The 12,974-nt window shown below is 38.0% G+C and overlaps 1 protein-coding gene across 1 annotated transcript in view; it reads left to right on the forward strand.

The window, feature by feature from the left end:
* The window catches only part of LOC141464169 (dynein axonemal heavy chain 5-like), a 159,570-nt gene that overhangs the window by 142,173 nt on the left and 4,423 nt on the right, over window positions 1–12,974 (forward strand). The window contains exons 74-75 of the mRNA XM_074146952.1: window positions 721–853; window positions 10,023–10,231. Coding sequence (XP_074003053.1) covers window positions 721–853; window positions 10,023–10,231 — 342 coding nt within the window. The remainder of the gene's footprint in view (window positions 1–720; window positions 854–10,022; window positions 10,232–12,974) is intronic.

Consider the following 12,974-nt stretch of genomic DNA (forward strand, 5'->3'; position numbering starts at 1 on the left):
AATGCTTTTGCTACTGTTGCTGTCGCATGTCCTTAAGTAACATAGACAACTGATTCCATTTTGAAAATGTTCTCTGTTGAATATGAGTGAAACTGTTATCCTTAAAAATTAAGCAGGCCCAAAGCTTCTGCCTACAAAATGGTGCACCTAATGGTGTGACAGAATTCTGTGGCATCTACATTATTCCTGGCAATCTTGCCTCTCTTGTAATGCATACAGGAGCACATTGTCTTACGAGTGAGTCACGTGCTATTGGAAGTAGCAGCTTTTATCTATCATTGTGCTTGTTAAGTCAAACTCCATTTGTAGCATTATTTCAACTCAGCAGGGCAAGAAGGGGTGAGAAAGTTCACCTAGCACAATTTGGAAATCTGAAGAAGTTACCATCGAACATGCTTTTGTATAGCATGTGGTGCTTTTTTTTTTTTTAAGAACTAAGACCCTGCAGCCTAACAAGGAGTGAAGGAACTGCTGTGCCCCTTCAAAAAGAGGGAACTTTCCCTCTTTAAAATGATGGAGGAGCTCCTTTTGGTAAGCTAATGAGTCACACTGTGCTAAATCTTACAGTTGGCACAGGACTTGCACAGCCATCTGTTACATAAAAGTTTCTTTTCTCAGGAATTATGCGATACAATTGAAAAAACATCCTTTTGCTTTCAAAAATTATTGCATGGGAAACAGGAGATTAAATTTTATAATTGTGGCACTATTCTTGTTTAGGTGAAAGCCCAGCTTCAAAAGATGGGGGCTGTTCAACCCATAAACATATTTCTCCGTCAAGAAATTGACCGCATGCAACATGTTATATCAAGAGTTCGAACTACACTGACTGATCTCAAATTGGCCATTGATGGTAAGTTACAATATTAAAAATCATACTAATTAAGATGCAATATTTATTACTAGCAGTTGCTTATACTATATAACTAAATAAATATTTTGCCTCCTTACCTCCTTTTCTGTCTCTTTCTCTTTTGTTCTCTCCCTCCCCCCATTTTTGTCTTTTTCTCTCTCTTTATCATATGATGACTAATTCTAGCCCTTAAAGCATCCTGACTGCATCTCTAAGGACACTCTGCCTTAATTTATTCTGTATGCATGTGCTCCAGTATTGCAGTTCATGTCCCACAGCACTACTACACTTCTGTGATTCTCTCTAGGATCTCTACAGAGCTCAGAGGAGCTGGATTGCATGATTAGGTCCACAGGTCATGTGCCAGAGTCATTTATGAAATTAAGCTGAGACATAATGATATAGAACAAGGTAGAAGTGTTGCTGCTAAGTAATTGAGAGACAGGGTACTCAGGAGGCCAGATGGTAAAGACTCTAATTTAAGCATGAGATTCACAATGTTCATGAAACTAGTTATACGAAATAGGATGTCTCTAAATGGAAGCTGAAGTGAGTGTGAGTGCCAGTCAAAAGAGAATGATAGAGTTCTGCTTTTAGCCATCACAGGAGGTAAGTAACAGCACTCCATATCTCTCAGAGGCAGGAGTATTTGGCTGAAAGTTATTAGTGGTGAATGTAGTTAAGATAAATCAAGGGTACAGGCTACTAGAAGCAGATGGAAAATTTGATCAGAAAAGGAGTGAGGAAAAAGAAGAGATGATGATGTTACTGTCTACTTTTTGTTTTCACTTGCCATTTTGCTCATCTGCAAGAGTTGAAATATCCAAGAATGGAAGTATACTGTTGCTCAGCCAAGCTTCTTGAATTAACAACAAATGAAAATGAAGCAGGAATGATTTGGTTCCACTGCTTAAGATCTCACTGAGGTCTGCTGTTCTCCAGCAGAGGCAGAAAGTATCTGAGATAGCAAACTGTCCCCAGAGGGAGAAGGTTAGAGTGCCTCAAAAGTCCCTTCTGATATAGGTGATGGCAGTACCGTGATCTGTTTTACTGGCATTTTCCGGTCTTTTGACAGTAAGTCTTTCATGAAGATAGATTTTTTTAATTTGTATTTTTATTACATAACAATCAAAAGGGATTTTTCCCTATCATTTATGTGATTCACCGAGGCAACAATGCATGCTTCAGAAACATCATGCCTACAATCTGAATCTAGGATTCATGAATTCATGAATCTGAATCTAGGAAAGAGGTTCATAAATGTGCCCAAGGTTAATAAGTTTCCATATCATATAATAACCTACGCAAAGATCAAGCTTGAAGAAACAATTGTCCTCTGTTTCAATAGTGAGCTGAAAGTTCCTTTTTATATGTGCATAGAGTCCCTTTTCAAGTAAATTAAAATAGTGCTTTCCATCCAGGAAAGTATTAATCTTTCCTTGATTGTGACAGATATATTTAAAGTCTCAAAATGTACAAAATTCTGCAGAGGAATGGATGAATAACATAATTTATTTGCACTTAGTATTGAGTTTCACAGTGGGCACAGTCCTCTACCAGGTGTTTAATCAAGTTAATGCTGTAACTTTTGTACAATCCTCTAAAACATTATAATTTTCTTAGGAACAAGCAAGTTAAATATAGTGAAAAATTGCTCTGAAAACAAAATTGAATGTATAGTTAACAATAACGATTAATGGTTTCTGGCAGATTCATGATACATCAAGTGCATGTGATAGACTGTTAATTAGGGGATGGAAAGAACATTTAGACACTCTCTCTTGCCACAGCAAAGGGGAAAAACCCAAACTCTCTCATACTAGATTCTCCCCCAAAACTAATCAACTGCAATCTCAGGTCATCTGATGTGCTTCTTTTTCTTTACAATGAAGGAAACTGATCTGCCTGCTCAAACCGGTTTTGTGAATTTTGGCATCTGCCCTGGTCAGGCATCTGGCTCTGGCTTCATGAACCTGTTAAGGCCTGAGCACCCACTTATAGCAGATCTAAGTTTTCAAATTTTGTGTTTAAGAATATAGTGCATCTTCATGTTGTGTCATGTGAAGGAGCTCTGAATATTTGATTCTACATGTTGGATGTGAATAGATGGACCTTTTTTAAACAGTCATTTTACCGTTGCCCACTAAGCTGTATTCAAGGTAATATAAAGCCCTTCTCAGTGAGAGCCCACATGCAGCTGAACATGAGGGATGTTGAGGGAGTTAGCACAGCCAGTTTTGTCCCTCTATCCAGAAGGCAGATTAAGCAATGTTCAGGTTTTGGGAGGGGTGAGGATGCTCATCATGTGTCCAACATGTTTGTTGGCAGCTGTGCCCCACAAGCCTGCCTCTATACCAATAAACTTTGCTGCCCGGAGGGATACAGTTTTTGGATCAAATTGTAATAATTAGATTGTAGCTGCGCTTTGTACTCTCAGTTATGTCCCAACTATTAGTTCTGTTTTAATTACTTATTGATTGCCCAGAATTTATTTCACAGTTGGAATAATACAGAGCTTCACATAAATCACAAAACAGCAGTGATGACTCTCCTCTCAAATGACCTAAATAGAGGCAATGTTCCAGATAGAGGAATCTTTTTGAAGATGAGGAAAGAGCTGTTTTCTCATCTCTCAAGCAGTAAGACATGGGGTCTGAACCAAAACTCCAGATCCTAATGGATTATAAACATCAGATTTTGAGCCCCTGGCAGAAGGTGACCGTATTCTTTGTAGGGCAATATACGAGCAATAGAGTTCCTGTGTACGTGCCTTATCTACCTCTTGTGTAAGCATAAATTGCCTCTGGCATAGAATACTAATACCCGGCCTGTTTGTTGGGGAACAGGCACTTCAAACCCCCTCTCCCACTAATGAAGATAGTGTCTTTAAATGCAGTAAAATCTAATGATCCATTCAGTTATTCCTTGTCTCTTAGAGTTTGTTTGAGTAGAGGGCAACTGAATATGGCCTATCTGTGAGACTGAGGGTGGTTCTCTTTATTTCTCCATGCACTGAAGTAGGAGTGGTAAGCATTTTGATGGCACCCTGATGTGTCTTCTATCATTGAAGAAAATGAGAAGAGAAATTCCGTGGGAGTTATCTCTAGTCCCCCTTGAGTGGCTTCAATGAATCTCAGCAGTGGAGCATGCTTGTAGTGGCATTGAAAGTGGATATTGAATCCTTGGCAATGGAAATAAGCACAGCTTTTAATTTAGTTTTATTTCCTGATTTTTTTAACCTACTTAATATTCTGTTTATGGGTTTGTCATGAAAGAAAGAAATGTTTAACTCATTTACTTATGAGTTTATCTAGATTCTACTTTGGTGATAAAACTGCATCCACTTGGCATTTGTTTCTGGTACCTTATGGCTTTGTGTTTTCAAACTAAACCTTAGGAAGTGCCTACTTCATGAACAAGTGAAGGCCATACAGGAAACCTTGGATTTGTTATCCTTTCATGTCATACATGTGCCACATGATCACAGAACTCCCGCTGCTATTTGTGCAGTACTTGCAGAGTTAGGAGAGAGAAGTCCTTTTCCTGTTAACGTATTTCCTGAGAATATAGCAATCCCTCTAAAAGCGTTTACATGACTTGTAATGTGTAAAGATTTGTTTCCACAGGCCCACAGTTTTTGTTCCTTACATTTTTCTTAGTACTTGCAAGACAAGCACTGTGCAGATACCTATGGGAGCAATAAGACCAACACAGAAGGCAAAGAAGTGGAATACAAATAACTGTTTCAGAAGTCATCATGGCGTTTGTCATGGAGAAGCTCTACCAAGCTTAAGCAAACTTTCCACTGCAACTACAACATGGCAGCCCTCATGTTACAAAGCTAGCGTATTTTCATGCACGTAATGCACACCTACTTGCACAGGACTTGAAAAAAATCACAGATTACTCTTATCCTACACTGAAAGAGAGGGCAATCAGAGCTTTTGGAATAATAGGATCAGGTACAAGGATATTACTAAGGAGAGATGGGACTTTGCTAATTGTCTTCTTTTTACCCACACGGATGTATACCATGTTCTTTGAATGACACATAGGTTATATGCATGAAATCTAATTTTAGCTCCTCACCATCCTTATACTTCATTGCTAACCAGTGTGTTGGCCTTAGGTCAAGTAAGGTCCTTTCCTTATTGTCATTCATATAAGAACATTTTGAAACACCTCAAACTTCATGTAGATGTGAGGTAGCATCTAGTTCTACATATGTAATAGGAATCACTTAGAATTCCTGTGTCTTCTACAAAAACTTCATGTTAAACCCCTGAAAGAATAAGCAAAAGATTCACTATTTTTTTGCAACTTAGGATACCATGATATTGATGGTAGTGTTTGCATCATGTTGCTGCAAGGAATTTCTGCTCATTGTATGTAGCACCTTGCAAGAGGGATATAAATGAATTCCAAAAGAGGTAGCCCATAATTTATTCTAATCTACGTGGTGAAAAACTGAAGCTCAGGAAACTAGTCTTGCCAGAGTGCACAGGAAAGGTGATTTCCCATGAAAGGACAGAGCATGGACTCATTCCCACTGGCTGGCTAGGTTCTGTTTTCACTTGTAATGCTTTAAGACTGCTAACTAATACAATTTTGGTTTGGCCTGCTGACAGTGGTAACAGATGTTTGGACTGAAAGTTCTTGGGCTCTTACCTTACTGATTCTTACCGTGTGTGTATGTAAGGCTTGTAGGGATCATCTGTGTATTCCACTTTCGGATGAGGATTTTATTTGAATCTGATTAAGAGCATTCAGTAAGGGCATTAATGGAATGTAACAATGGGGAATTCATTCGAGGAATGGAGGGGATGAATCTAGCATGTCTTGTGGCATAGTTACTCTTGGCTCAGCAGCTCTCATCCATTATTTACTTCTCATCCTGAGAAGGATGCCAGAATGCCTCCTGTTGTCTTTTACAAAGTGTGGCATGTTATTTCTGGACTTCTAATAAGTGTTATGTCTGCTTGCCATGATGCTAGCCAGGACAACTATTTAGAAAAACACATTGCACATTTAGGGCAAACTGCAGAAAATATTTTAGCTGCCTATTCTATTACTTTAGCTCAGGATAGTGATTTGTATTACTTTTTGGGGGGTGTGCATTGGTTTTAATCTTCAAATTATTGCTTTAAAATTTTCATTTTTGGTTCTTTGGTGCATGTAGCCAAGTGAATTTAGTACTGGAGGTGGTAAGTTTTCAGAACAATTTGCAAAGTTACTTTCAAATTGCCTTCTTTCTGGTTTAAAGAAATTAGCTGTTGCAGAGAATCTGGGATTTGTGTGCTCTTCTATGTGGAAAAATTGCATGCTACTCAAGTTTCTCAGTTCCTTTCATCTCTCTTGACTTGAAGAATTAAATCAGAGGATTCTGCGCTAGAAAGGGAAGGTGGAAAACAAACAGAAAACAGAACTGGGCAAAGATTAGGTGCAGCTGGAGAGAATACCACAGTCTACAAGTAAAAAATGGAGAGATTGTTGTGCATTGAAGGGCTTGGCTGCCTGATTTACTCTTCCTGTTCTTGAGACCAGGAGCAAAGGGAGGTGATAAATTGTTGAGGTCATTGGGATTAAAACAGCATAGTGGAGTTAAATATGCTTCTGAGAGCTTCCTGGGAGTCATCTCCTAATGCTGAAGTGCCCAAGCGCTGCAAGTGAAGAAAGAGGGAAATACCCAAAGATCTGCCTGAAGCAAAGAAGTTGACTTCTTTCAGTGCAACAATGGTGGTCACTGAACTAGCAGAAACTTACTAAAGCTTGCAAAAAAAGATTAAGTTCTAGGTATGGGGAAACATATTAGCTTTTATTGTTTTTATCTAGTACTCTGTATACCTTGTGCCTTTGGGTGGAATAATAAAAAATGCACAAGGGAAAGCACAAGCAAGTCAGCTGTTGCCATAAGGCAGAAAGGGAGGAAAGCTTATGAAGTTATAAGCAAGTTTGGATTTTATCTTCAATATGTTCATCAAAGAAGAGGGAGTCGCAGTTTGGTGGTGGAGGCAAGAAGTGACTGGTCCAACAACAAACCTGGTTGCTTGGGAGGTAAACTTGAGTGGGGATTAAAGGCTGAAAATATCAACTTCTGTAGCTGCAACTGTGACAGTCAAGAATGGATTGATGCTTTCACTGAGCTTTTTCCTCTGTGTACTGTTAAGGCTAGCTTAACAGACTCATTGTCTAGCACGTATCTTCCTCAAGGGATAGTCTCCAATCCTATTATAATGATGTCAGCTATTGGCAAATTGTACTTGATGGAGAAACTAGTTTCTTCTCATCTCATTTATATCCTACATAATTATTCTGGTTATTCATGATTCACATCTGTGCCTGTGGGAAGAGAATCAGTCAGTGGATTGAGGCTTTTTTTGGTTCATGCTGGAGTTTAAGATCCTTCCTTTGTTCCTAACTTTATCCACTCATTTAAATGAGATACATGTGTTTTCTAGTCCAGATACAGGCTTTCCTAAATGTGAAATTCAAATTCCACATTTTTCGGATTCAGCTTGCGGTAGGTATGGTAGTGAAAAGGGGCAACTCTGTGAAATAATACAAGGTCCATTCAAAGCATTATGTCTGTTGAAGAATCAGCCTAAACCCAGAGCAATTGAAAAGAACAGACTATTTACTTTAATTCATAATAAAAACTAGTTATTCTTGGAACTGAGTAGCTTTATTTGGCTTATTCACTACACAGCAACTGGATAGATTTAGATGTGGTTTAGAAGTGAGACAGTATAAATTTAGGGCAATAAAAAAGGGGAATCCTAATTTCCAAACTGTATTCAGTGCAGACAGTATGGTTACAGTTCATATTATTTTTGAAGCATGGAAATTGCCTAATGTCTTTAACTGACCTGACCTTTCATCAGTCATTTTCAGATGGGCTTTACTCCATTCAAGAAATAGAATATCATGAAGTAATCTCCAAAATATCTGAGTTATAAACAGCTGGCCTGCCTGATTTATAGAACATTCAAGTCTGTAATGTTAAGTTCATAGGAAATTCATTGTCTTCATGTAGTAACTAGAACTTCTGAGCTTCTCAGAAGTTAGATGTGAGAAGCCTATGGTGTTATGCTACTCATTCAATTTATCAAATATAGTTTTTCAAACACCTGTATCACCTTTCTCCAGAAAGATGCCATTATTTTTCTCGTATGTTACTTATTCTATTTCTGACAATTTATTTTTTAAATTATTTGTATTTTTATTGAAGTCTTTTAGCTGCAGGAATGCATCCCAACACACACAGATGTCATTTAGTGCTGAAATTCAAGCACTGTATGCCTACTGCCAGAGATGACACCCACTCACTAGGAATATTTATGCAGCTACAGGGGCAAGGCCAGAACTGTGAACATACCTCATCCTCAAGAACACTCTGGCTTAATGTTCTCAGCAGCTGCTCTGAGTCATAACGGGCAGACGTCCGAAGAGATTTCACCATGCTTGGGGAAGAGACTGGCTTTATTTCCCTACTTGAAAACCTCCAGCCTGCCCACAAGAATAGAGAAGAAAATGTGGCTCCCTCACAACTCTTTTTGCAGGAGAAATTTGGCTGCATCAGCCTGAAAATGAGGAAGAAACAGAGATGAAAGTGTTCTTTCTTTCATAGTTCGGGTGCTAATGATCCCCAGGACTCCAATGCGATGCTCATTGCTTGCTTTCTGTCCTCACTGTGATTGCTCTGAAGTTGAAATCAACATGTATTGCATGATTTTTTTCCACTTTTTCTGCCACCAGAGGGTGAATAGAGTGTGTGGTCTAATATTACATTTTTCTAGGTAAAGTGGAGATGACACAGAGTGGCTTCTTTCTTAAATGTTGGTGCTCTTGGTTATATGTTAGAGAAGATTTATACTCAAAGAGAAGATTTACTTATTGTGTTATAAAAAGACCCTTAGCTATCCCAAAACATGATTCTGAAGCTGACTACAAAGCCATTACAGAGAATGTGGGATGGGCAGTATTTTTTAATATTTGCAGTTTTCTAAAAGTCAATAGTGTTCTCATAGCATTTGTTGCACAAAATGAGGTGCATATAAATGAGAGCAGGTTATTATCTGCTAGAAGAAAATGAAGCCTATTTGCCATTGATATATAGTAGGAAGTACCAGATTTGCACACACTGTTATACAAGTGTTCAGGGTAGCCACTGCATTCTTCTAAATTTAAAGCTCGTGTTTGGTTTCTGGATATTCTTCTCCTTCCCCTGAACTGGGGACCTGCCAACTTCAATGGAGGAAGGGCCTTGAAATGCTTACTTATTACAGATATGTAATAAGATATGTTTGGATGGGCCGCTGCAGCTCTTGTTTGCAGTCACCCAGACCACTTCTCTTTCCTTTACATCTAATTCTGTTTGGTATCTCATGTAATTCTTGTGGCAAGTACAGCAGTTGTGTGCATGGCAATGCACCAAATATTGGTATGACAAGAAAATTTAATTGTAACAGGGGCTACCAAGTCAGTCTATAATTTAAAATATTTTGGCTGGAACAGAGAAGACTTCTTGAGGCATGGCCATGTGCCAGCTGTCGGTACTATTGAGAGTACGAACTGATAAGATGTAGGAACTTCTTGCACATGGAATGGTGAATATCACAGAAAAATCGTTGTCTTAGTAAATGCTGGTATTTTAATGGAGACAGTAGTGCTGTGCATGGAATATGGGAGTATGCACTGCCACTGCCGAAAAAATATACAAAAAATCTTGCCTTTAGGTTTATTCTTCATGCTGCTTTCCTGCTGGGAATCTTGATAATGGAAATGTACAAAGTACACATCTCTATCGTTGATCATGTATGTGGGAACCATTAAAATATATTTTAAAAGTTTAAATGATTAATCATATTCCAAACACAGTGTGAATATAATGAATATAAATATTATGTGTGAGAGAGGAGTTGTTTTAAAAAACCTCTTTATCTCTGATCAAAATAACAGAAGAAATACATTTATCTTGTCATCTTTAACTATGAATCAAGTCTTACAAGTTGAGCAATTTAACTGCAAACTGATAACACTTTAGTGCAACAGGTGTGCAATTAAGGCACAACAAAAGAGAATTTATTAGACTCAGAATGTCATTTGGAAGTTTTAATTGCCTTTGCAAGCTAGGGGAAAGTTCATTCTGAATGTTTTACTTATCTTCCAGGAACCATAATTATGTCAGAAGAATTGCGAGATGCTTTAGATAATATGTATGATGCTAGAATTCCAAAACTGTGGTTTAGGATTTCCTGGGAGTCGTCTACTTTGGGATTTTGGTTTACTGAGCTTCTTGAAAGAAACCAGCAGTTCAGCAGTTGGCTGCAGGATGGCCGACCAAATCAATTCTGGATGACAGGATTCTTTAACCCACAGGTGAGACAGCCAGATTGATCTTTCTAAGTCCTCTGCAACAGTTAAATTAGACCATGAGAGAACTTCAAGTTGACTCAGTCGTGACTATAAAAAATGTAATCTAAATTCAATTTTTAGCATAAACATAGGATAAATTAACTTCAACGTATATTGAAGACATTTTTGCTAGACCAAAAAAATGTTAGTGCAATAATGGAACACATCTTCTGGTTGCTTTAATTATAGTGTGGAAATTGGGTAAATTCAGCTTTTTCACATTTCAAAATTGTCCTCCTTTTTCCCCCCTCCTTTGTCAGAGTAATCTGGTTTTCATTCGTTGTATGAAAATCCCTCTGAGTACAAAACAAGGTAAGTTTCAAAACTTTGACATAGGAAGAAGAGTTTTGGCCTTGGCTCTCAATCCTTGCAAATCAGTTCTTTGAAATGGAAGGTTTGTTATTTATACCACTCCAGAATTGTGCCAGACTTGGTCTGCAGAGACATATTAAAAATACAGCCTCTTGCCTGCACCATCTAAAATAAAAACCTGGCACAAAATGAAACAAAAAAAAAGGAACAGCTGAGAACAGAGTTAAAAGAAGTAAAGTATACATACCTAGGTGATGTGTAGTTTCTTTGCACAGCTATCCACATTCATTAAAGCTTTTTATGATTCACAGATGTTTGTGGGAAGTGTGAGTTGTGGAAGTGAGTCATTGTGAGAGTATCCAGCCAACAGGTTTCTGTGAAGCCTTAGCAAAAAGCTATTTTAAAGATCTATTTTAATCTCAATACTTGTTAGCAATGCAAAAGCTAGCTGAAACAGCTGCCTAGAATAGAGAAAGCAACAGTGGCAAATATTCTCTAGGACTACTGCTGGGAAATGTCCATCTATCATCTATCCTGGCTGTGTCAGCTGTTTGCTGGTACCGCTTTATAGCATGGAAGTGTGCTCACAGAATCCCTGAGCAAAGGCTTCCCAAGCAAAAGTATGAGGGAGAGGAGTAGGAGTTTTAATAAAATGATTATGCTTCCATACTTGATTTGTTAGCAGCACATTGATAGTGGCATTCTAAAATTTTCCTAAGTAACTTTTGCAATGATCAGGCTGGATGCAACCCTAATTGGCTTTTGGTTTTGTTGGTGTTTGCTTTTGCACTACAGATGAGCAAGAGCTGATACAGATTTTGTACTGGCTATTTTAGCTGGCTTTTTTTGTGCTTTGGGGTTGTGTCAGTTCTGAAAATTTGCCAGCTCAAATTGGGCATCCTATTTTATTTTTTTTTTTGAATCCGTACATCTGGATTTCTCAAAAAAGCTGCCAAATAATCAGAGTAAAATGTCCCCAAACAAGTTGTAATTCAATAGACCATAGCAAGTGAGAAAGCCTCTGGAACTACAAAAATTTAACCCTTCACAACAAGTAGTTCTAAAAGTCCCTAAATAGATAGTGTGAAGAGGAAAAAACAATCAGAGAATGAGAACTGCTTACCTGATTAAAAAAATTATTTCTGCTGACAATCACAAGCTTAAGAATAAGATGGTTATTGTTATAGTCTCCATTTTCTGTAACCCAGGCCGTGGGATTGGCTCATTCTACAAGAAATTCACCTGAGCAAAGAATCCTTTTCTAGTTAATTAACTATTATTTTGTTAATAGTCATATTGCTGTGTTTAAAATCAGTACTTCATATTTAAGAAAATTGATTTTCGTCTTCTCAAGCAAGTTGAGGTGATGAAGTATTAGTGCTGCAGTTCTAATGGCTTGTTTGCAATACCTGAGAAATTGTCAGAAAATTCCTTTCATTTGTGAGATGAAATGCAGCTCCTAGATCTCACTGTTTGCTTTATAGTCAATGGATAAATGCCATGGATAACACAAGACAATAAAGTAGATTTATAGCACTGGGAGAATGAGGCATTCTGGCCATAAAAAGTAATATAGGACCTCACTCTGCCTTCTCTTGGACTGTTTATACACTAGGATAAATTTAGTAATTTCACAGAAGTTAATCTTATTTATAGTGATACAAATGAGAGCAGGCTCAGGCTTCTATGTAAAAGAAACCTGATTCCCTGTGTGTATCTGCACAGGGCCAAGATAACTGGGGTGAACAAAACAAGAAGTGCCATGAATTTTCGTCCGTCCTAGAAGTCAATTTGATGTTTCTGGATTTTTTCCTGAAAAAACTTGACAGTATGCATGTCTCATTTCTACCTCCCTATTTCCATATTCTGGCTGATACTGTTTTATTATTTCCTTGTTTGCATCTCTGTATCCAGTTGCTGTCACTTGTCCTGTATATGGATTTTTAGCCCTGTGAGGCAGAACTGTCTTTCTGGTTGTATAGAACTTAGCATAATGAACCCTCAGCCTATTTCTAAGACCCTGAGATGCCAAAGCAATGTGAATACTAATAAGAATAGGAAGTAGAATGCCTCCATTCCTCAGTGCCCACTTAATTCTAGTAAAACTGCCATAATTTGCTCACTGTAGAAACTGCAAAATAAGTGCCAAACAAGGAACCTCCTAAGGCAAAGGAGAGAATACGACTGTGAAAGCAATAGACTTAACTGATTTCCTTATTTCTTGTCATAGCTTCTATGGATGCCTGCTTCTCCCTCAGTAGAAGGCTCACAGTTAGTTTGCATGGGTTGTTAGAAGGGAAAGGGACAAAGCTTTAGCAGCCTTCAGTGAGCAGGCCAGTGAGAAGTTCAGAAAAATGCAGGTGAAGAAAGAAGAAATAATTTTCCCTGTTTCTGA

The sequence above is a fragment of the Numenius arquata genome, chromosome 4 (genome assembly GCF_964106895.1).
Source record: "Numenius arquata chromosome 4, bNumArq3.hap1.1, whole genome shotgun sequence".
Taxonomy (NCBI): Eukaryota; Metazoa; Chordata; class Aves; order Charadriiformes; family Scolopacidae; genus Numenius; species Numenius arquata.